The sequence below is a fragment of the Hylobates moloch genome, unplaced genomic scaffold, assembly GCF_009828535.3.
Source record: "Hylobates moloch isolate HMO894 unplaced genomic scaffold, HMol_V3 SCAFFOLD_6, whole genome shotgun sequence".
NCBI classification, from domain to species: domain Eukaryota; kingdom Metazoa; phylum Chordata; class Mammalia; order Primates; family Hylobatidae; genus Hylobates; species Hylobates moloch.
In genome coordinates, this window is record NW_026652281.1 from 93,675,180 (window position 1) to 93,699,176 (window position 23,997).

Consider the following 23,997-nt stretch of genomic DNA (forward strand, 5'->3'; position numbering starts at 1 on the left):
TTTACAAACCAGGAATATATCATTTTATTCATTTCCAGATTATGAGTATGACACAGCATATACATATATTTAGATAATATATAAAACACAGAATAAACCGCAGGAAGAAATATTGGTCTGGAATTCCTTATGGGCCATCTTCAATTCTGTAAGTTCATGATAAAGGTATCTCCCCCCTCACTGGGGCAGGCGGCGGAATAAGCTCCAGCATTCATGCGCCACTCACAGGACTGCTTACCCCCACTGCACTTACGATGCAGTCACAGAGTTACGGCATGTTCACCGGTGTCCATGACAAGTAACACCAAGTATAAATAACAGAACTACAGAACTACAGCAGAGCGAACTAAGATAAATATGTTTTTGCATCGTCCTCCACATAGTTTCCTTCTAAAAAGAAGAGTCACATCCAGGGTCTATCCCTTGAGTCACAATTCCAGTTATTGCTGAAGGGAAAAAACAGAGAAGAGGCATCAGTTTAAGTTGCTAGAAAATAGATGGTCAGTGTCACAGGCCCCCTGCCCCTGGTGACATTTGAGTGGACAGTGACTGTGGAGAATGGACACACATCTGCAGCACACAGGCAGGGAAGCACCCACCCTTGTGTTAGCAGGGACCTATCAGCTGATAATACTTTTGGGCTGATTAAGAGTTAAGATGGGGCTGGGCACGGTGGCTCATGCCTGTAATCCCAGCAGTTTGGGAGGCCGAGGCAGGCAGATCACTTGAGGTCAAGAGTTTGAGACCAGCCTGGCCAACATGGTGAAACCCCATCTCTATAAAAATTAAAAATTAGTTGGGCATGGTGGCGGGTGCCTGTGATCCCAGCTACTCAGGAGCCTGAAGCACAAGAATCCCTTGAATCTAGGAGGCAGAAGTTGCAGTGAGCTGAGACCGTGCCACTGCACTCTAGCCTGGGCAACAGGGCAAGACTCCATCTCAAAAAAAAAAAAAACAGAGTTAAGATTGAAGATATTTTCTGAAGTTCTGTGAGCCAGTAGTAGGAAGTGCCTCATTCCCTCTCACTGTGGAGAGGGGAGACAGCAGTAACAGAATATTTCACAGGAGCATTCCTGATTCAGTGCTGATGCTGGAAGGAGACCTAAGATCTTGCGATATAAAGGCACCCCAAAGTGTCAACACAGAGAGGCTCTGCAGCTGAATTCTTAGACCAGAGCACCTTCCAGGAACACAGCTCCCCCCACTCACTGGTGGGCCTTCCTGTGGGGCAGACTGGCTTACCTTTGCCTTGTTCTGAACTGGGAGATACAGTTTGAACTCTGCCGGCAGCTCATCTTCTGAGTAGAGTCTGTCTGAGAAGTAAACCCGTCGGATGCGACAATTTGCATGGATCTGTCAAGGCAATGCTTCTTTTGAGAGGCTAAATGTGACTGTTCTCCCCCTTTTCCTGAATCTTCTAGAGGCCCTCTTCTAGGACTGGAAACACTTCATCTCCAGCATCTCCTTGGCTTGTCTTAGGGATGGATTCTGGCAAGAGGGAGGTCTTACTTGCTGCGTTCACCTCTCTACCTGACCCGTCTTCTGAATATTTCCTGGACCTTTGTGAGGCCAAAGCTCCCTGGACAGTGTGGCAACTGAAGCCAGAAACCCACACTGTTCTGCTGCATGGGCCACAAGCCAATATTAGACGCAGTGTGCCCTATCCCCAACCCAGAGCTCTATCTGGGAAAGGAGCAGTACCTGCACTCTGAGGGTCTCGATGTAATTGGTGCCGTATGCTCGCCGCGTGAAGTCTAGTAAGTTGAACTGAATCTGGTTCCAGCCGTCATCCAGCCGCATGGGCATGGTGCAGATGAAGGGTTTGACCCGGGTGGTGCTCTGGTAGTTACTTGCCCGAAAGCGACGACGCACATTCTTGTCATCTAGTACCTGTGAAATACAGAGAAGAAGCGTCACACTAGCTCTGTCTTGGAAGAAGCACACAACCTTGTCCAGACAAGGACCTGAATTCCCACAGCTTGCTTTCCCAAGGCTGAGACTTAGAGGAAAATAAACAGACCAGACACAGGTCATACGCTGCATGCAGATGGCCCGGAAGTAGCAAGTTTATCTTGTTTGTTGCCAAGACAACACCAGCTGCTTATGACATGTAACACAGTCAGCAGGCTCTCAGACCATAGAGTATATAAATGTTCTTCCTTTTGAAAAATCAGAAATACTAAAACAGAACAGCCACCCACTATTAAATAATCACTCCCCAAATGGATACCATGCTAACTCTGACGCTTTGAAATTACTAGATTTTCTAGGTGCTTACTGTTTCTTTAAAAACCTGGCATTAAATTTTATTACTAATATCAAATTTACATAACAAGGACTGCATTGGGCTTACACTAGAAGCAGAAAAGAATACATGCAAAAGGATAAAGATACTTTTGTAGGGCCACTTTTTCCCATCAGTTCAAAGGCTATCTCTTTGGTATAGCCAAGAGTGGATACATTCATGTACACATACTTACCTGCACTTCGAAGGTAAAATATTTCTTCAGGTTTTTAATAATCATGACAAGGAAAGGAAGTTTAATTCCCAGTGTCTTCTTGGGGTCTGCAGGGCATGTGATATATGTGGTGCTGTAGAGAGAGGAAATACTAATAAACACACTCCTGGACTCTCTTCCTTTGTGGTATGCACAACAATAACACACGGTCCAAGAGGATACACTGGAAAGCAGATCTAAAAGATTCAGACATGCCACCCAGTGAATCCCTCAGCCCTAAGTCAGCGGATGCTTTAACAAATGCTGGACCCAGAAACAAAAGCTTAACACAGGACTAGACAGCAGCAATAAAATATCTGAAAAACAAAGCCAGACAGTGGATCTTAGAAGCTCCTCCAGTGAGAGAAGACCTCAATTCTGGTCCAGGGGAGCTATCGAATGACAGAAAACCAAAACTGAGACCTCTATGGCACTGAAAACCACACTGTCCACCCACTGGATGAGCTGTACAACACTGCCCACTCCCCACCCCAACAGACACTTTGGTTAATAATATAGCTAATACTGACATCGTACTTACTATGTGCTAAGCCAGGCTTTAAGTGTTTTATATATATTCATTTATTTACTCCTCACAATAACCCTATAAGGAAAATGTACTATTATTCTGCCCATTGTACAGATGAGTATGCTAAGGTCTGGGGGATTCAGTAACTTCCCATGGTAAGCTCTAAGTGGCAGAGATGGACTCACATCCGGCACTCTGACACTGCAGTCTGTGCTATTAACCTCTATGACATACAGCCTCCCTAGTATATGATGTCTCTGGGAGAACAGAGGTGGCAACCTACCTTACATTTGTCCCTTCAATCTCTAGCACCAGGGACTGGATGTCATTATCAGTGATTCTTTTGATGTGGCCATTCCGTACCTACAAGAAAGAAAATTCGATTAGTACTGAAATATCCGACAAGGCTGAATAGGACTATTTAAAGAAAACCATGGTAGCCCAAGAGGCGTAGTGACACAGCACACTGAAGCTTATATGTAAGTAAGCCATGCTATTACCTCTAGACAGGGTCACATCAACCACCATGGGAATCCCAGGTAATTTGGCAATCCCTAAACCAGGGGAAACTTCTCCCCAAATACATCAACTCAATTTAGATTCAGCTAATATCTACCGAATGCCTACTATGCACCAGGAATATCACACACATTCCCTTCTCACTTAAGCCTCACACAATAAAAACAACAAGGCAGGTGATACTGTTTCCATTTTACAAATGTGGACATTGGCACCCCGGAACTGCAAATGCCAAACCCTAAGTAGGAGACTAAGGATTCAGCAGCCTTTCCACTGCCTCATACTGCCTCGTAGATTTCTTTCTTTCTCTTTCTTTTTTCTTTTTTTTTTTGAGACGGAGTCTCGCCCTGTCACCCAGGCTGGAGTGCAATGGCGCGATCTTGGCTCACCGCAACCTCTGCCTTCCAGGTTCAAGCGATTCTCCTGCCTCAGCCTCCTGAGTAGCTGGGATTATAAGCATGTGGCACCACGCCCAGCTAATTTTTTTTTTGTATCTTTAGTAGAGACGGGGTTTCACCATGTTGGCCAGGCTGGTCTCGAACTCCTGACCTTGTGATCCACCTGCCTTGGCCTCCCAAAGTGCTGGAATTATAGGCATGGGCCACCGCACCCGTCCTGCCTTGTATATTTCTTTGGCCAGAAAAACCAAAGCTGAGTGTTACTGAGGAGGGCCGCAACAAAAAGTGAAAGCATTCCTCCCCTGGAGTTATCCTGCTTCATGCTTCCCTGTCTGCTTTTCCCTAATTTTCTACTTTTTAAAGCAGGAATTCAATTCCCATTTGTGCCACACACAGATGCCTTCTTTAGCATTTTCAGCCCACACTGACCTCTCTTTTCTCTGATTTGTTTTTCTGGCTCATGTTGTCTAGACGACATAATTTAGCACCTCATCCTACATTGTTTTGTATTGTTTGCTGCATATGTAGGAGGTAGACGATGGGGAGGAATCAATACTCAATACAGATTCCTCCTCTCAAAAGTATTTAGGAAAGAACAATTATCTTCAAGCATTAAACTTTTAAGCAACTAATATGGACAGAACAGAGATATGCAAAGGTACTTTCAAAACAGGGCTGGGGCCAGGCACAATGGCTCATGCCTGTAATCCCAGCACTTTGGGAGGCCGAGGCAGGAGGGCAGCTTGAGCTCAGGAGTTCGAGATCAGCTTGGGCAACATAGTAAGACATTGTTTCTACAAAAAATTAGCCAGGTGTGGTGGCATGCACCTGTAGTGCGCCTATAGTCCCAACTACTTGGGAGGCTAAGGTGGGAGGATCACTTGAGCCCAGGAGGTCCAGGCTGCAGTGAGCTGTGATTGTGCCACTGCACTCCAGCCTAGATGAGTAGGTGACAGAGCAAGACCCTATCTCCAAAAACAACAACAACAACAACAACAAAAAACCCAAACCAAACCAAACCAAAAAAACATGGCTGGGGTCGGGCATGGTGGTTCACGCTTGTAATCCCAGCACTTTGGGAGGCCGAGGCGAGAGGATTGCTTGAGCTCCGAGATCAAGACCAGTCTGGACAACATGGTGAAACCCCATCTCTACAAAAAATTAGCCAGGTGTAGTGGCACATGCCTGCAGTCTCAGCTCCTCAGGAGGCTGAGGTGGGAGGACAGCCTGAGCCTGGGAGGTCGAGGCTGCAGTGAGCCGTGATTGTGCCACTGTACTCAAGCCTGGGTGACAGAGTGAGATCCTGTCTCAAAAATGAACAAACAAACAAAAAAAACAAGGCTGGACTATTAGGGCTGAATGGAATAGCATATGAAAAAGATCAACTAGGTTTAGAACAGGAGACATCAGAAAGACAAACATACAGTCTTTCTTTAGGTATTGTGGAAAGGGCTGTCTTAGGCTGCCATAATCAATGACTCAATCACACCGACTAAAGCTCCTCTTGTTCACTCATCAGCCTTCTGATTACAATTTGGCTATTAGACTTGCATATGGGGAGAAATCAGTGTTGAGTCTGGTAGTTTTATTTTTCAACATAAATTATTAATAATATGTTTCTGTTTTTAGACATTAGTCCCTGTGAGCTCTGTCACTGTGAGTCTGATCCACTCATGGTCTGCCTGGTGTTCTAAAGGTGACATCTGATGTCACTGCCCACCTTTTTCACAACTGCAACCAAGTCTTGTCTCCTTAAAAAAGAATAAGCTCAAGCAAGAGCAAAGACCAGTTATGAAGCATCATTTCTATCTGTGACAATGCTTAGCACAGTGCTAGCCATAAACTAAGAGTTCAAATATTTGCTGACTTCTGGAATCTGTCACTCTAAGAGTTGGCACATATGAATAGGTTCAAGGAGGGTTTTAAAAATTCCTGGATAACACATCCCCCGTGGACTATTATAGGAAGCCAGAGATGCTGGGGCATATCACAAAGCCCACAGGGCCGCCAGCATGAAGAATGCTTCCACAAATGGGTGCCCATTGTCAGAGACAGAATGCTGGGCTAGACGGGATCCCAGTCCCTGCCAATGGCGCATTTCTTAGGCTCTCAAGACACAAAACGTCACATTGAAATGATTCTCAAACAAAGCTGGCAATGTTCAATGCCCTCCTGCTTTGAATTCTGGGCCCCTTTCCAAGGAGATTAAGAGCACAAAGGCTTGGGTCTGTGAAGAATCCGCCACCACTGCCCACCTCATTCGCCATCTAATGTTTCCAACCTAAGTGGCAATATTCCTCCTATATTTTCTGTGGAAAACCAGGCAGATTCAGTGAAGAAGGAATTAATGAAGAAATCATTTCCAACTAATGCGAGCAGCCCTACTGATAAGAGCTGGCAGTATTCCAACAAGATGCAAACACTACTTTTGTAACACACCACTAATTATTCTCAATAACATAACCATTCTTTAAAACGGGACAAGCTGCAAAGATCAAATAGACAGTTAAATTGACAGGATTAAGAAGTAACTTGGGCCTGAAAACTGCTATTGCTAAAAAGCAACATGTTGCTATTGACCCACCCTTATTTAAAGCATGCCCTCAAATTTCACATCCCTCAAGCTCTCTCTGGCCAGAGTCAACAAGAGGCCTCCCTCAGTTCCAGAAAGACCAGCCAGATCTCACAGGGAGAAAATGTTAGGGAATCTGCCTTCTGCCCATCTCAAAGTTTACCACTTCCCTGGAACTCCAGCAGATATGACCTATTCAGGTCTTTACAGAAGAAAACAAAGCCGTACAATGCACACAGAAGCCAATGCAGGCTGGAAGCCGGATAGACTGTAGTATTCCTACACTTCTGCCCGAAGGCAAGCTAACTTTTATTTGGATTTCAATAAATTACTAAAGAGATTTCTTTTTCTCCCAGTGTTACTAGATAACAAACACACTCACAAATTTAAGTTTTACAAAATGAATGAATGTATTCCACAAAACAAGGGAACTTGGAAGGGTCAAGGCAACTTTGTTGAAGGAATGCCCATCAGTCTCTAGAGTTTGAACCTGGCTGGTGGTAAGACAAACTAAACAGAGCTTTTCCCCAAGAGACTGTTTAACCCCCAAAGAAGAAAAACACAAGTATCCCCATGTGACAAGTCTCCAGAGGTTTGAAATCAAATTAAGTGGATTTGTTAGTGAATTATGATTTTTCTCCTCTATTGAGTTTAAAGGGCTGCAAATACAAACTCACTGGAAAAGAGTAGGGTGGAGGTAGTAAGGGCGATGAATCAGATATGTGCATTAGAGGGTAATTTCCCAAAGCCTCTTCTCTAGGCTCTAAAACTAGGATCAAAGGGGAGAGGCAACAGGCAATTTGGGGCAAAGGCTCCCCACCACCTTAAATGTGGCTGTCATTGCCTAATATTATAAAGGTCTTCCAGGAAAGCAACTCCCTCCTAGAACCAGCTTCTGACAACAGCATACAGGAAGATACATGTCTCAGAAAGTATCAACGTCCTTTCCTTAGCTCCTTCCAGTTCAGAGGTCACTGGGCAGGCTTGGCTTTGGGATGAAGATAAAATGAACAGCTCAGCATTTATTGCTCATGGCGGAAGCAGGTTTTAACATGTTCTGTCCCTCTCTAGATCACAAAAAGAGCCGACTGTTTTTGATTTGTTAATTCTTTTTCATTCATGACACATTCCCACTATCAAAGTGTGGCCTATGAGTGCTTTATTCCTCAAAAAAAAAAAAAAAAAATCTAAAGCCAATATTGTTTTATTTCATTAATTTCCCCTCCCCTGCCCATGAGCTGGAGATACTCAAAGAGCTTCAGAACCCAGTTACTGGCAATTACAGATCATAGTGGTTCTCTGCCTCTGCAGACAACAGAGGTGACCAAAGCTTCAGGCCAGTCTTACAATCACTCTCCCAGGCTTTCCATGGTTGCTAGGGCAACTAATAACACCGATTTCTCTCCCTCCCCGCAATGTAAGCCTCAGGGAGGTGGGTCAAGCTGAGGGAAAAAAAAAAATACTACTACTGGGATAGGCAGGGAGCTGGTGGATGCTGTATATTTCTATGATTGCTTTAAAAATAACACGAGTTGTGTCCATTCCCTCCCCCAACTTTCATTTTTCTGGCCCCACCCACTCAGCCGGGCAGGCAGCTGAACCCTCAGCCATCTGGCATCCTAGCTTTAATGACACATGCTCTAATTTACATTAAGCCATTAGAGCTGTCCATTTCAGCAGGAAAGTTCCTGCACTGGGTTAAGGGCCGGGTTCCCAGACAGAAATTAGGCAGAGGGAGACCCCTGTGGGGAGAACTGGGCATAGCTCCGACTCAGACTCCGAGGCTCCAAGGGTCAAAGGCTTCACTCCCTTCGCTGTACTTGACAGGGGCTATCCAGACAGCAGACAAGCAACTCTGGGCATACACCAACAACCCCTAAGTTAGCGTAAGGACAATTATGTGCACAGCTAAGAAAAGGCAAGTGTAATTAAAATCCATGCCGCTGGACGGGCGTGGTGGCTCACGCCTGTAATCCCAGCACTTTGGGAGGCTGAGGTGGGCGGATCACCTGAGATCAGGAGTGTGAGACCCGCCCGGGCAACCTGTGAAACCCTGTCTCTACTAAAAATACAAAAAATTAGCCGGGCTTGGTGGCGGGCGCCTGTAGTCCCAGCTACTCAGGAGGCTGAGGCAGGAGATGGCATGAACCCAAGAGGCGGAGCTTGCAGTGAGCCGAGATCGCGCCACTGCACGCCAGCCTGGGGGACAGAGCGAGACTGTCTCAAAAAAAAAAAAAAAAAAAAAAGGCTGAAAATTATAGCCTGTTTTACACAAGTATAAATGGGAACAGAACCTCCTGGTATTTTCCTTACAACCAGAAGTAATGTTTACATTAAACATAAGAGTCTTTTAATAAATATGATTTGCTGGTGCCAGATGTCAAGGTAACATTAAAGAAACCCCTAATTTCTTCTAAGCTGTTGGTTGAGAAACTTACAAAAGCTTCTAGCAGGAAACTGCAGAGCCAGGAATACAGACCTTAAGAAGCTAATAATGTCAAATGTGATAAAAAAGAAATTAACTTACCCTGAAGAGTCAAGGAAGGTCACTCTGAGAAAGGCCTTTGAACTGTGACTGGAGACTAATGAAAAGATGGGAGTGAGGCTTGTGGGGTGGTGAGGGGCAGCGCCCAGCAGAGGGACCAGGAAGTGCAAAAGCTTGAAAGTGAGAGAACAGGACTTCCTTCAATTCAGTAGGAGGCTACTAGTAAGAGGGGGAACCGGGTGAAGTGAGCCCCGCCTGGAGAACGAGTGAAGCAGGTGCCAGAGCATGGGTTATGTGGCCTTAGAGCCACATTAAGGGCTTAGGGCTGGGCGAGCCATGGTGCAACAACTAAATTCTTCTCACTTCAGAAGTCTAGTTTTACAGTACTTCCTATTCCTAGAAATCTGGATGGTGAGCTCGGTTTAAACATCTTATTTTAGTTTTGAGCAAATTCCTCAGTCCCTGCCATATTTAATACTATATGTCATTACTTAGAAAGTACTAACTACAGTCATGCATTGCTTAAGGATGGGGTTACGTTCTGAGAAATGCCTCATTAGGCAGTTCCATGGCTGTGTGAATATCAGAGTGTACTTACACAAACTTAGACAGTACAACATCCTACACACCTGGGCCATATGGTATAGCCTATTGCCCCTAGGCTACAGTCTGTACAGCATACTATGGTACTGAATACTGTAGGCAACCGTAATATAATGGTAAGCATTTGTGTGTCTAAACAGAAAAGGCACAGTAAAGTACTGTATAAACGATAAAAAGTGATACAACTGGATAGGGCACTGGCCATGAGTGGAGCATGCAGGACTGGAAGTTGCTCTGGGTTGAGTCAGTGAGTGAGTGGTGAGTGAATGTGAAGGCCTAGAACATTACTGAATACTTTGTAAACACAATACACTTATGCTACACTACATTTATTTTATTTAGTTATTTACTTAGTGCAGGGATTACAGGCATGAGCCACTGTGCCTGGCCAGGCTACACTAAATTTATTAAAAATATTTTTCTTTCATCAATAATAAATTAACCTTGGCTTACTGAAACTTTTTTACTTTATAAACTTTAAAAATTTTAAAAACTTTTAGACTATTTTGTACCTAACACTTAGCTTAAAACACAAACACAATGTTCAACTGCACAAAAATATTTTCTTTCTATATATCTTTATTCCAAAAGGTTTTTCCTATTTCTTTTTTTTTTTTTTTTTTTTTTTTGAGACAGAGTCTCGCTCTGTCGCCCAGGCTGGAGTGCAGTGGCGCGATCTCGGCTCACTGCAAGCTCCGCATCCCGGGTTCACGCCATTCTCCTGCCTCAGCCTCTCCGAGTAGCTGGGACTACAGGCGCCCGCCACCACGCCCGGCTAATTTTTTGTATTTTTAGTAGAGACGGGGTTTCACTGTGGTCTCGATCTCCTGACCTCGTGATCCGCCCGCCTCGGCCTCCCAAAGTGCTGGGATTACAAGCGTGAGCCACCGCGCCCGGCCCTTATTTCTTTTTTTAACTTTTTAAACTTTTTTGTTAAAAACTAAGACACAAACACACACATGAGCCCAGGCCCACACAGGGTCAGGATCATTAACATCAATCACAGTCTCCACCTCCACATGCTGTCCCACTGGAAGGTCTGCAGGAGCAATAACGCACATGGCGCTGTCATCTCCTATGACAACACTGCTTCTTCTGAAATATCTCCTGAAGGACCTGCCTAAGGTTATTTTTCCAGTTAACTTTTTGTTGTTGTTGTTGTTGTTGTAACTAGGAGTACATTCTAAAATTATGATAAGGCCAGGCACAGGAACTCATGCTTGTAATTCTAGAACTTTGGGAGGCTGAGGCAGGAGGACTGCTTGAGCATAGGAATTCAAGACCAGCCTGGGCAACATGGAGAAACCCCATCTCTACAAAAATACAAAAATTAGCGAGGTGTGGTGGTGAGGGCCTGTAGTCCCAGCTACTTGGGAGGTTGAGTTGGGAGGATTGCTTGAGCCCGGGAGATGGAGACTGCAGTGAGCCCTGATTGTGCTACTGCATTCCAGCCTGGGCAACAGCAAGACCTTGTCTCAGAAAGATAAAATACAATAAAATAATGATAAAGAGTATAGTAAATACATAAGCCAGTAACACAGTCATTTATCATCAAGTGTTAGGCACTGAACATCATTGTATATGCTACACTTTTACATGACTGGCAGTGCAGTAGGTTGGTTTACACCTACTCACAAACACGAGTAATGCATTTGACTTAACGAACAACTATTATGTCACTAAGCGACAGGAATTTTTCAGCTCCATGATAATCTTATGGCACCACTGTCATGTGTAAGGTCTGTCATTGACTGAAACGTCATCATGTGGTGCATGACTGCATATACTATAACTCTGTTGCTAAGGACTTTATATACAGCTTCACTGAATCTTCATAACCGTGAGAAATAGATGAGAAAACTGAATGGTTAAGGACATAGCTAAGGTCACACAACTGGAACACAGCACAGCCAGGATGCAAATCCAAGGTGTCTGACCATGTCCTAGCGCTGAGGTTTTTCGGTAAGATACTGTTCTTCCGCTTAAGGAACCTGCAGTCCAGTGCACGATCTACAATAGAAAACCGCCAGCCACAGGCACACCCATGAGGCTTAACTTAAGTTCTCAATGAAAAGAATGTTTAAGTTGAGATCGAAGGATGAGATGGAGGGGAGGGGCTGTGAGCTTCAGAGAGTCAAATAAATTGCCAGTGTTACAAACACTAAGGAGCAAGCCATCCTCACAAAAGGGAAGCTTGCAAATTCACTGTGAATTTACTGTGAATACAGCATTCACTTCTATGCAGACAGAGCCTAAACAAAAGTCAAACCAAATTTCTCAAGATTCTTCATAGAAACCGAACAGAAATTCTATATATACTCAGGAAAGAAAACAGGAAAGTTTTCTGAAATAAAAACTATAAATAGGCACCACAGTCAATATATACCTACTGGCAAAAGTCAAGGTCATGTCTAGCTAAATGTAGACAGTCCTCACCTCCCCATAAACTCTGTCCTTATTACAACTTTGCCTTAGTCCCTGGCAGCAGGAAAAATGCTTTCTCTATCTTCCCAAGTCTACACAAAGCCTGTCACTCAGCTGTCACTCAATAAATCTTTGATAAGTACATCAATTCCCAGTGTTCCCCCTACTGGACTGGATTTCCAGCACTTTATGCAGACTTACAGCTGAGAAAAAGCACACACAACAAAGCTGAGGGATACGGCCCCAAACTTTCCCTTTTCTTCTCTTTCCTTCCCTTGCCCCAAGAGGGGAAAAAACCTCAATCCTAAACATTTTTCAATTGAGTCTAAATAAGAAGAGTTAGAAACATAAAATTAACTTTTACCATTGTGAAGATTTTGCTGAAATGAGTGTTCTAAAGGTTTTGCCAAAATGTCTGTTTAATTTACTCCAAGTAACTGTGCCAATCGATTTAACAACGTTTTCACACGTGTTTATGTCATTAGGATACCATCCGACCTCTAGTGGTGTTGTTAAGGGACACAGTGCACCATGGTTACTATGCTTTTATATTCTTGGGTAAACATGTTGACTAGTCAAAAAGCTGCATTTGAAAAATAAAACACAGCACACAAGATCAAGCCCAGAAGGGTTAAAATGGAAAACTGATACAAGTTTTGTAACAGAAATTCTGAGGCCTCCCTACTACTGGAATTCTTTCAGCTTTAGTAAGTTCTCTATCTGCTCTGAAAACCTCTCCTCCTAGGTCAAGTCCCATTCTCGATTTCAATTGCCTTATACTGACACTTTGTTACAATTCAGTTTCCAAATTCCACTGGCACAGAGGGCCCCCCTCTTCATGCCTTCTGACAGCCCATAACTGAGTCAAGTGACAGCTGGGAAGCCAACCTCCTTACAGAGTTCCCAGGCACCCTGGGCTCTCTTTGTACAGATGCAATTTACAGTTTACAATGCTTTATTCCATTGTGAAAAAACACATGAAACTAAAAACCTCAGTAACGCAGCAACGTTAAGGAACTGCTTTCCTGTACTCTGGCACTAGCTCTAGCTTGTGGATAGAATCATCTGAAAGAGAAGAGATGGGCAGATTTTACATACACAAAGGCCCAACTTCATTATATTCAGATTTTTCAACTATCTTATGAAAGTAACACTATGGGCCGGGCGCGGTGGCTCACGCTTGTAATCCCAGCACTTTGGGAGGCCGATGCGGGCGGATCACGAGGTCAGGAGATCGAGACCACTGTGAAACCCCGTCTCTACTAAAAATACAAAAAAATTAGCCGGGCGTGGTGGCGGGCGCCTGTAGTCCCAGCTACTCGGAGAGGCTGAGGCAGGAGAATGGCGTGAACCCGGGAGGTGGAGTTTGCAGTGAGCCGAGATCGCGCCACTGCACTCCAGCCTGGGAGACAGAGCGAGACTCCGTCTCAAAAAAAAAAAAAAAAAAAAAGAAAGTAACACTATGAACACACCATCCTCAAAGCTGCCCTCAGAACGCAGAGTTCCCTAATGGTGACAGGCAGAAAGCTGCTCATGTTCTCTCCCAACTTTATGTGGCCCAGAGCTCTCATCTGTGGATAAGGGAATACAGAGACTTGTTCCGAGATAAAATCCAAAATTCTTGGCTTCATTACCAGTAAATCCTGCTGAGATTATTCCACATGCATCTCTATAAAAAGAAGCATTCAGCATACCCACACTCGCCATTCTCCCAGAGAGCAGTACTAAGAATATGACTTAAATTCCACATTGGAGTGCCCCCCCCGTAACTTATATTCAAGAAATAGTACAGCTGATTGCCTGGGAATTTGCATGAAGAACGAAATACCAAAGTAATAAAATGCAGACCAATTCATAGACAGCTAGATCTTTCTTCACATCTGCAAAGAATAGATTCATCATCTCGTGGGGCCAAACACAGTATCATCTAGTGGATGCCTGAATAAAGATGACGCCTGTACTTGGCTCTGAGTTTATTAATCCAAACAAGACTTTGACTGTCAGCATTCTGCAGTTTTCCTGATGGAGAAATCAGGCACCGAGGGCATAGTACAGGCAAGTCACAGTGAGTGTGGAGCAGGTGCCAAGGGCCACTGAATTCTGACTTATTTGGGATCAGTGGGAGGAAGGGAGCAAATGAATGAAATTTAAACATCACTGGCTTGGCCGGAGCCTTTCTGTCTGCGCCTCTGTAAGGGTGCCTGAACAAAGGCTCTGTGTCTAGTGCCCAGCACCATGCCTGGCACAGAACAGGATATCAGTAAATATTTGGAATCCGTGAATAGCAGGTCCTTTCATCTTTACATCCCCAAAGCTCCCTCAAATAAGTTCGTGCATTTCATGGTAGGAGATGGGCACCATCAACCCCATTATACTGGTGGGGAAACAGTGGCTCAAAAGAATGGACTGACCGACCAAGTCAAGTCAGCAGCGAGGGTCGTGGCCCTAACCACACCACAGCTGCAGGACACTTAGATCTCAGCCAAGCCCACCCACATGCACCGCCCCCCTCACCTCCTCCGCTGCTTACACGACGCCCCCACCTCGCGCCCCAGTCCCGCCAGGCTGGGGACAAGGCACAGCAGCGTCCTCTCGGCCTCTCCCAGGCCCCAATTCGACACAACCATTCCCCGTCCCCAGCCCCCGGACGAGGAGGGGGTGCAGCCCCTCCACCCCGCCCCGTCGCCGCCCCTAGACCGACCTTTTTGTCCCAAATTTGCAGAGGCTTGCTGCCGATGCTGTAGAGGATGGAGAGGAAGCCGCTCTGGAACGTGTTTTTGAACATCTCGCCGGCGGCCTTCTCCTAAGCCGCCCCCGGAGCCGACCTAGGCCCCGGAGTAGATACAGGCACCAAGCGTCCAAGGCACAGCAGCGGGCCGGCCCTGTTCCGAAGAAGGGTGGTTGAGCTCCTGGCCTCCGGATCTGCAGCCACTGATGGCCGGACTCGGACGCGGGAACGCTAAGTCCGCGATCTTCAGCTCCTAAGCTGCGAGCTCAGAACGGAAACCACAGCAACTACCGCCAGCGCCGCGGTATTTCCCCGCCTTCAATGGAGGCGGAGGGCCGCCCGTTGCTTAAAATGAATCCCTCCGCCCATCTGAGCCCGCCCCCGGGGAGGGCGGGGCCCAATCCCGTTACAAGGACCACGGACTTCCGTTTCGTTCCGCTTGTAAGCCCCGCCTGGTCCCGCCTCCTCCTGAAAAGAGCTCAGTTGTCAAGGAACTATTTTTCTTGCTGTCGTCGCAGAGATGCCTTTGGGAAAGCGGAAGGGCACAGAGGGTTCTGGCTTTTGTTGCTGGCGCCTGCGTGGTGTCATGGGAACGTGGCGGGGCGGTGAGTGACTTGAGGGGACGGCCAGGCCGGGAGGAGTTGCCCGCGCGGGAGAAAAGGTGCAGCGCAGAGAAAGAGGCTTTGAAAAAGAAGAGCTTCTTGGCGTCGGGCGGACGCCCAACAAATGCTTGTCGGCCGCCCAACAAATGCTTGTCGGCCAAGTGCAGGATAAGGTTAAAGGGAACTAACTAATATTCAGCACTAACTGTGATGAGCGCCTAATATACATCCCTGCCTGTCATTATTCACATTGTGGCATGCAGTCAAAGCGACACTCTGAGGAAAATGTATCGCCTTAAATACATTGATTAGAAAATAAGAAAGCCCGAACATTATTAGGCCGGGCGCAGTGGCTCACGCCCGAAATCCCAGCACTTTGGGAGGCCGAGGCAGGCGGAACGCTTGAGTCTAGGAGTTCAAGACCAGCCTGGGCAAAAAAGCGAGACCCTTTCTCTACAAAAGAATACAAAAATTAGCCGGGCGTGGTGGCGCGCGCCTGTAATCCCAGCTACTTGGGGGGCCGAGGTGGGATGATCCCTTGAGCCCGGGAGGCGGGGGCTGCAGTGAGCCGAGACCACGCCACTGCACTCCAGCCTGGGCAACAGAGTGAGACCTGGTCTCAAATAAATAAACAAATAATCCTGAACATTAAGATAAAGGCAGAAATACATAAACAAAATTAAGAAAGTTGGGTTGAACCAACAGCTGATTTTTATTTTATTATTTATTTGTTTATTTATTTTTGAGACAGGATCTTGCTCTGTCACCTAGGCTGGAGTGCGGTGGCGCGATCATAGCTCACTGCAGCCTCAACCTCCCCTGCTCAGCCTATCATTCCACCCCAGCCTCCAGAGTAGCTGACTACAAGCGTGGGCCACCATGCCTGCCTAATTTTTTGTTTTTGTAGAGACGGGGTTGCACTATGTTGCTCAGACTGTTCTTAAACTCAGGCCAGTCTACACTCCAGCCTGGGCAACACAGTCTCTGAAGAATGAAAATAAAAATACGGTTGGGCACGGTGGCTCACGCCTGCAATCCCAGCACTTTGGGAGGCTGAGGCAGGCGGATCACGAGGTCAAGAGATCGAGACCATCCTGGCTAACACGGTGAAACCCCCATCTTTACTAAAAATGCAAAAAATTAGCTGCGTGTGGTGGCGGGCGCCTGTAGTCCCAGCTACTCGGGAGGCTAAGGCAGGAGAATGGCGTGAACCCGGGAGGCAGAGCTGGCAGTGAGCTGAGATCGCGCCACTGCACTCTAGCCTGGGTGACAGCGAGACTCTGTCTCAAAATAAATAAATAAATTAATTAATTAATACCTAAAATATTTTAGAAAACACATAAAGTAAGCTACATTTTGAGGGTAAAGGGAAATCTCAAATGTTGACATATATTAGTCACTGAGCATCTACCTAAATATTGTATTTTGTGCCTAGGCCTGTGCCGGGTGGTATGGCTGATAGAAAAGGAGTCTGTAGCTAATATCATCATTATTAGCAGTTTTTGTCCATTGTCGCAGTAAGTTGAACATTTACTATGTGTCAGGCACTATATATTAACACCTTAGCATGTATTAACTCATTCAGTCCTCACATCAGCCCCCTAAATAATCCAGCCAGAATTTCTGGACATAGTGAGAAAATATATGAATCTTATTACTGTAGAAAGTCAAAAACTTTTTATATGAAACTGTCATTTTTGGATGATTTCTGGAGAGGCTATACCTTAGACTGATGAACAATGTATCCCTTGATTGTTATTAAATTGTTAAAAATATCTTAGGCAAAAACTCCAGTTAAGAAAAGCAGATACATTAAAGAAAGAATTGACAATAGAAGAGTTATTATGATGATTATTCAGATACTACACACAACTTTACCCCCTTGGAAATCTATATGAGATAAATTATTTTCTAGGAAAAAAGTGACCAATATTGAGTCTAGAACTAGAGAACCACATGAACAATAATCATAGAGGAAAATAAAGGTTGTGATTGCTCACCTTCAGAAAGGTTCTAAGTCTAATTACTTTATGTGAGTTTACTTTTTTTTCCTTTTCTTTTCTCTCTCTCTTTTTTTTTTTTTTTTTGAGACGGAGTCTCATACTGTCGCCCGGGCTAGAGTGCAATGGCGCAATCTCGGCTCACTGCAACCTCCGCTTCCCGAGTTCAAGCAATTCTCCTGCTTCTGCCTCCCGAGTAGCTGGGACTACAGGCACCCGCCACCATGCCCAGCTAACTTTTTGTATTTTTGGTAGAGACAGGGCTTCACTATGTTGGCCAGGCTGGTCTCGAACTCCTGACCTCATGACCCTCCACCTCCCAAAGAGCTGGTATTACAGGCATGAGCCACTGCGGCCGGCCAAGTTTACTTTTTTCCGATTAATGTAATGTAATATTAAGTTCATTGAGGAAACTGTGCAAAATAACATTATGATCACTCATAATGCCATTATTCAGAAATAATTGTATACTTTTGTGTATTGTCTGTTCATGTCTTCCTGTCTTGCCATCCTCACCCATCCATTTGACTTAATTCATTCTCCTTCCTCATCGAATTGTTTAAAAATACATACAGACATTCATGGAAGTTTTGTTTTAAGATAGACACAGCCAGGTGCAGTGGCGGCATCTGTAAGTCTCAGCTAACTGGGAATCTGAGGCAGGAGGATCGCCTGAGGCTGGGAGGTCGAGACCAGCCTGGGCAACATAGTGGGACTTGTCTCAAAAAAGTAAGATAAAATAAAAATAAGCAGCACATATTTTACAAAGAAAAAAAAAAAACCGGCTGGGCGCAGTGGCTCACACCTGCAATCCCAGCACTTTGGGAGGCCGAGGTGGGTGGATCATTTGAGGTCAGGAGTTTGAGACCAGCCTGGTCAACATGGTGAAACCCCACCTCTACTAAAAATACAAAAATTAACCAGGTGTGGTGGTGGGCACCTGTACTCCCAGCTTCTAGGGAGACTGAGGCAGGAGAATCACTTGAACCTGAGAAGCGGAGGTTGCAGTGAGCCGAGATCGTGCCACTGGGCTCACTTGTAGTCCTAGCTACTGGGGAGGCTGAAGCAGGAGGATCTCATGAACCTAGGAGGTAGAGGCTGCAGTACTGCTATAATGGAGATGGTGAATAGCTACTGCACTCTAGCCCATCTCTAATATTAATATATGTATAAAGATACAATAGACACATACTGAGCACATTCTTTAGCACTGTGGCTTTTAAGATCCATCCGTTGTACCAGTGTGCATCTAGTCCATTGCTTGTAACTGCTGCTCAGTTTTCCAGGTGTGCCCCAACCACATTTTATTTGTCCATGCCTACAGTAATGGACGTCCTTATACCTGTCCTCTTAAGGACCTATATGAGAATTTTCTTTCTCTCTCTCTTTCTTTCTTTCTCTCTCTCTCTTTCTTTTCTTTCTTTCTTTCTTTCTCTCTCTTTCTTTTTCTTTCTATCCTTTCTTTCTTCTTTCTTTCTTTTTTCTTTCTTTCTTTCTTTCTTTCTTTCTTTCTTTCTTTCTTTCTTTCTTTCTTTCTTTCTTTCTTTCTTTCATCTTTCTTTCTTCTTTCTTTCTTTCTTTCTTTTGACAGAGTTTCACTCTTGTTGCCCAGGCTGGAGTGCAAGGTGCAATGGCCAATCTTGGCTCACTGCAACCTTCGCCTCCTGGGTTCAAGCGATTATCCTGCTTCAGCCTCCAGAGTAGCTGGGATTACAGGCGTGTGCCACTGCACCCAGCTAATTTTGTATTTTTAGTAGAGACGGGGTTTCTCTATATTGGTCAGGCTCGAACTCCTGACCTCAGGTAATTCACCCATCTTGGCCTCCCAAAGCGCTGGGATTACAGGCATGAGCCACCGCACCTGGCCGAGAATTTCTTTTGCATACACAGGCAGTAACAGAATTTCTAGGTATTCATCTATGCATATACAATGTGTAATGTGACTAAATGGCTCTCCAAAATAGTGTACCCATTTACACTCACATTAGCAATGCATGAGGATCTCTGCAGTCACATCCAACCACCAATAATGGATGTTATTTCACTTTTTGAACTTTGCCAGTCTGATAGGTATACAATGATAATTCATTTTATTTATCATTTGTCTGATTACTAACATGCTGGCTTATCTCCTCATAGGCATTTAAGTTTCTTTATTTTATTTTTATTTTATTTGGAGACGGAGTCTTGCTCTGTCATCCAGACTGGAGTGCAATGGTGCAATCTCAGCTCACTGCAACCTCTGCCTCCCAGGTTCAAATGATTCTCCTGCCTCAGCCTCCTGAATAGCTGAGATTACAGGTGCCCACCACCATGCCTGGCTAATTTTTGTACTTTTTTTTTTTTTTTTTTTGAGATGGAGTTTTGCTCTTGTTGCCCAGACTGGAGTGCAGTGGCGTGATCTTGGCTTACCACAACCTCCAGCTTCCTGAGTTCAAGCGATTCTGCTGCCTCAGCCTCCCGAGTAGCTGGGATTACAGGCATGTGCCGCCAAGCCTGGCTAATTTTGTATTTTTAGTAGAGACAGGGTTTTTCCATGTTGGTCAGGCTGGTCTCAAACTCCCGACCTCAGGTGATCTGCCCGCCTTGGCCTCCCAAAGTGCTGGGATTACAGGCATGAGCTACCGCGCCCGGCCAGTTTTTGTATTTTTTAGTAGAGAGTGGGTTTCACCATATTGGCCAGACTGGTCTCGAGCTCCTGACCTCAAGTGATCTGCCCGCCTCGGCCTCCCAAAGTGCTGGCATAACAGGCATGAGCCACAGCACCGGCCATTCTTTATTTTAAAATTGCCATTTGGTATCCTTTGCCCAAGTCTCTATTGAGGTACCTTTCTTTTTCTTATTGATTTGCAATAGTAAATAGTATGTCTAGGTAGTAATAATCCCTCATTGGTTTTAGACACTGCAAACATCTTTTCCCAGTCTGTCAGTTGTTAATTTCATTTATCAATGTCTTCATTGAACAGAAGTCTTAATTTTTACTTAATTGTTTCCTTTCTTGTGTTATGGTTTGTGCTTAGAGGTTTAAAGAAGTTATTACTCACCCTTAGGTCACCTTTGCAAATTAACTGCATAGATTTATATTATGCATTTATGTTTCAATCCTTCCAAAGATAGTATTTGCATGTGGCATGGGTAGGAAATCAGTTTTATTTTTCTCCTTAGAGTAAGCCAGTTTCATTAATGTCATTTGTAAATAATTTTTTCCTGAATGGTTTATGAAGCCACCTTTATTTTATATTAAGTTTCCATATATACAATGTATCTATTCCTGAACTCTCTTCTAGTCCACTGGTCTATTTAAAAATTCTTACACCAGTAAGACCCAGATTATTAGATTTTATTAGTATTGTTTTGTAGTGTATCTTTTTTTTTTTTTGGAAACAGAGTCTCACTCTGTCACCCAGTCTGGAGTGCAGTGGTACACTCTTGGCTCACTGCAACCTCTGTCTACCCGTCTCAAGTGATCCTACCACCGCAGTGTCCTGGGACTACAGGTGCACCCCACCATGCCCAGTTAATTTTTGTGATTTTTGGTAGAGATGGGGTTTTGCCATGTTGCCCAGGCTGGTCTCAAACTCCTGACCTTGGGTGATCCATTCACCTCAGCCTCCCAAAGTGCTGGGATTACAGGCGTGAGCCACCACATCTGGCCTATGGCGTGTCTTAATATCTGACAGGGGAATCTCTCTCTTTTTTCTCAAGTCTAATTTGGCTAATATTCACAGACCTTATTCTTCCATTTAGATTTTACAGTAAGTTTGCTGACTTTCTCAAAAATATTTAACTAGTTTTGATTGTGATTGCATTGTAATTATAAATTAGTTTAGGAAGAATTAACATCTTTATAATATTGTCATCCCTACGAAAAAAATATGTACTATCTCTCCATTTCTTTTTTTTTTTTTTTGAGACGGAGTCTCGCTGTGTCACCCAGGCTGGAGTGCAGTGGTGCGATCTCAGCACACTGCAACCTCTGCCTCCTGGGTTCAAGTGATTCTCCTGCCTCAGCCTCCTGAGTAGCTGGGATTACAGGCACATGCCACCATGCCCGGCTAATTTTTGTATTTTTAGTAGAGACAGGGTTTCACCATGTTGGTCAGGCTGGACTTGAACTCCTGACCTCGTGATCTGCCCACCTCAGCCTCCCAAAGTTCTGGGATTACAGGTGTGAGCCACCATGTTCGGCCCTCTCCATTTCTTATTAAGGTCATCATCTGTCTTTATGCTTTAAAACTTACTCCATAGAGGTCTTATATTAAATTGTTTCTTAGATATTTTTATATCTACTTTTTATATCTTCTTATATCTATGTCTTCTTAGATATATTTTATACCTACCTTTTTTAGATATAAATTTTTGTTGATATTTGGAATAATATCTTATTTTAAATTATATTTTCTAGTTGGTTATTGCTGGTGTTGAAAACTACCACAGATTTTTCAAAGTTAATCTTGTATCCAGGCATCTTGTTGAACTTTTAAATTATTAGTTTTAGTAGTTTGTGATTTGTTGATTTTTCTATGTAGATGATCAGATCACTGCACAAAATAAAAGCTATATCCCTTTTCCTTTTTTTTTTTTTGAGATAGTCTCAGTCTGTCATCCAGGCTGCAGTGCACTGGTGTGATCTCAGCTCACTGCAACCTCCGCCTCCCAGGTTCAAGCAATTCTCCTGTCTCAGCCTCCCGAGTAGCTGGGACTACAAGTGTGCACCAACATGCCTGGCTAATTTTTGTATTTTTAGTAGAGACGGGGTTTCACCATCTTGACCAGGCTGGTCTCAAACTGCTGACCTCAGGTGATCTGCCCTCTTTGGCCTCCTAAAGTGCTGCGATTACAGGCATGTGCAACCACGCCTGGCCACTATATCCTTTTTCTCTGAATGCTCATACCTCTTATTTGGTGTCCTTATTGCGTTGGCCAGGATCCTCAGGACTATGTTAAACATTAGGGGTAATGGTTGGCATCTTTGCCTTATTCCTTCTAATGAAATGCTTCTAAGGTTTCCCCACTAAATATGATGTTTCCTTTGGGTTTCTGGTATATAACCTCTGGTCAAAAGAAGGAGTTACTTTCTACTTCTAGTTTGCAACAACAGAAATGTTTATCATGAATAGATACTGATTGTATTTGAGGTGTCAGCCAATTCAATTACAGAAGAAAAAGCAATTAGAGTCATAAGAATTGGAAAAGAAAAGGTAAAACTGTATTTGCAGATGATACAATTATATAACTGGAAAACTCAACAGAAAAAATTGGAAATTTCTATAAATAGATAATAAAGTATCAATATATAAAAATAATATACAGAAATCAATAGCTTTCATCTTTTTTTTTTTTTTGAAACAAAGTCTCACTCTGTCACCCAGGCTGGAGTACAGTGGCGTGATCTCTGCTCACTGCAAGCTCCGCCTCCCAGGTTCACGCCATTCTCCTGCCTCAGCCTCCCGAGTAGCTGGGACTACAGGTGCTCACCACCATGCCCAGCTAATTTTTTTTTTTTTTTGTATTTTTAGTAGAGATAGGGTTTCGCCATGTTAGCCAAGATGGTCTCGATCTCCTGACCTCATGATCCACTCACCTCGGCCTCCCAAAGTGCTGGAATTACAGGTGTGAGCCACCACACCAGGCCACCTTTCATCTTACTAAGAATAAACAATAAGAAAAAATGGGGCAAGGGACTTGCTAATAAGATATTGGGATAACTGAACAACCATATGGAAAAATATGTAATTGAATTCCTTTCTCATCCCTCATCATGTAATGAGCTTGTATCATTCTGAAACCATCAACCCCCCGCTGTTGTCCCCAGTCTGTGGAAAAATTGTCTTCCACAAAACCATTCCCTAGTGCCAAAAAGGTTGGGGACTGCTGCTCTAAAACATGTCAATAAAAATTTTGAAAACTAAAGCACAAAGAAAAAAAATAAGAACAATGTGTGAGAGACATGTGCAAAATGTCTAACATATCTGTAGTTTGAGTTCCATGAGGAGAGAATAAGGCAGAAAATAATATTTGAAAAGATACTGAGAATTTTCCAAAATTGATTGCAAATGTTAACCTACAGATTCAAGAAGCCCTCAAGCAGATTTGAAAAAGAGAGAAAGCAAGAGAGAGAACACCTAGGTATTGTCAAGCTGCTGAAAACCTAAGACAACCAAAAAAAAAACCTTATAAGCAGCTAAAGGGAAAAAGCACATTAAATTCACAGGAACAAATAAGAAAAATTACAGCTTACTCTTTGACAGCAACAATGGAAACCAAAAAACAATGGAATAACATCTTTGAAATACTGAAAAACAAATTACAGCCCAGAATTTTATACTGAGACAAAAGGGTCTTCAAATGTTTGATAGCTGAAGAAGATAAACACATTTTCACACAAATGAATGTTAATTCATTTCCAGCAGATTCACACTACAAGGAATACTAAAGGACGTTCTCCACACTGAAGGAAAATGATCTAAAGAGAAACACAGACCTGTAAGAAGAAATGAAGAGCACTGGTAAAGGTAAATGTCAAATTATTTAAGATTAAACTATATGTTTAAGTCAACAATAATTGTGATAATTATAACATAATAAAAGTAAAATTACATGATAACAATAGCATAATGGGGGGCATGGAATTATATC

At 43.9% G+C, this 23,997-nt stretch overlaps 1 protein-coding gene and 1 pseudogene across 1 annotated transcript; both read right to left on the reverse strand.

The window, feature by feature from the left end:
• Window positions 1-15,089, reverse strand: CFAP20 (cilia and flagella associated protein 20). The gene is made up of 6 exons (XM_032157494.2): window positions 14,730-15,089; window positions 3,311-3,390; window positions 2,481-2,592; window positions 1,702-1,890; window positions 1,243-1,353; window positions 1-446 (listed from the first exon to the last, which is right to left on the reverse strand). Exons 1-6 carry the CDS (start codon window positions 14,811-14,813, stop codon window positions 441-443), a joined length of 582 nt encoding a protein of 193 aa, XP_032013385.1. The 5' UTR covers window positions 14,814-15,089; the 3' UTR covers window positions 1-440.
• The window catches only part of LOC116470601 (GTP-binding nuclear protein Ran-like), a 15,257-nt pseudogene continuing 6,113 nt past the window's right edge, over window positions 14,854-23,997 (reverse strand).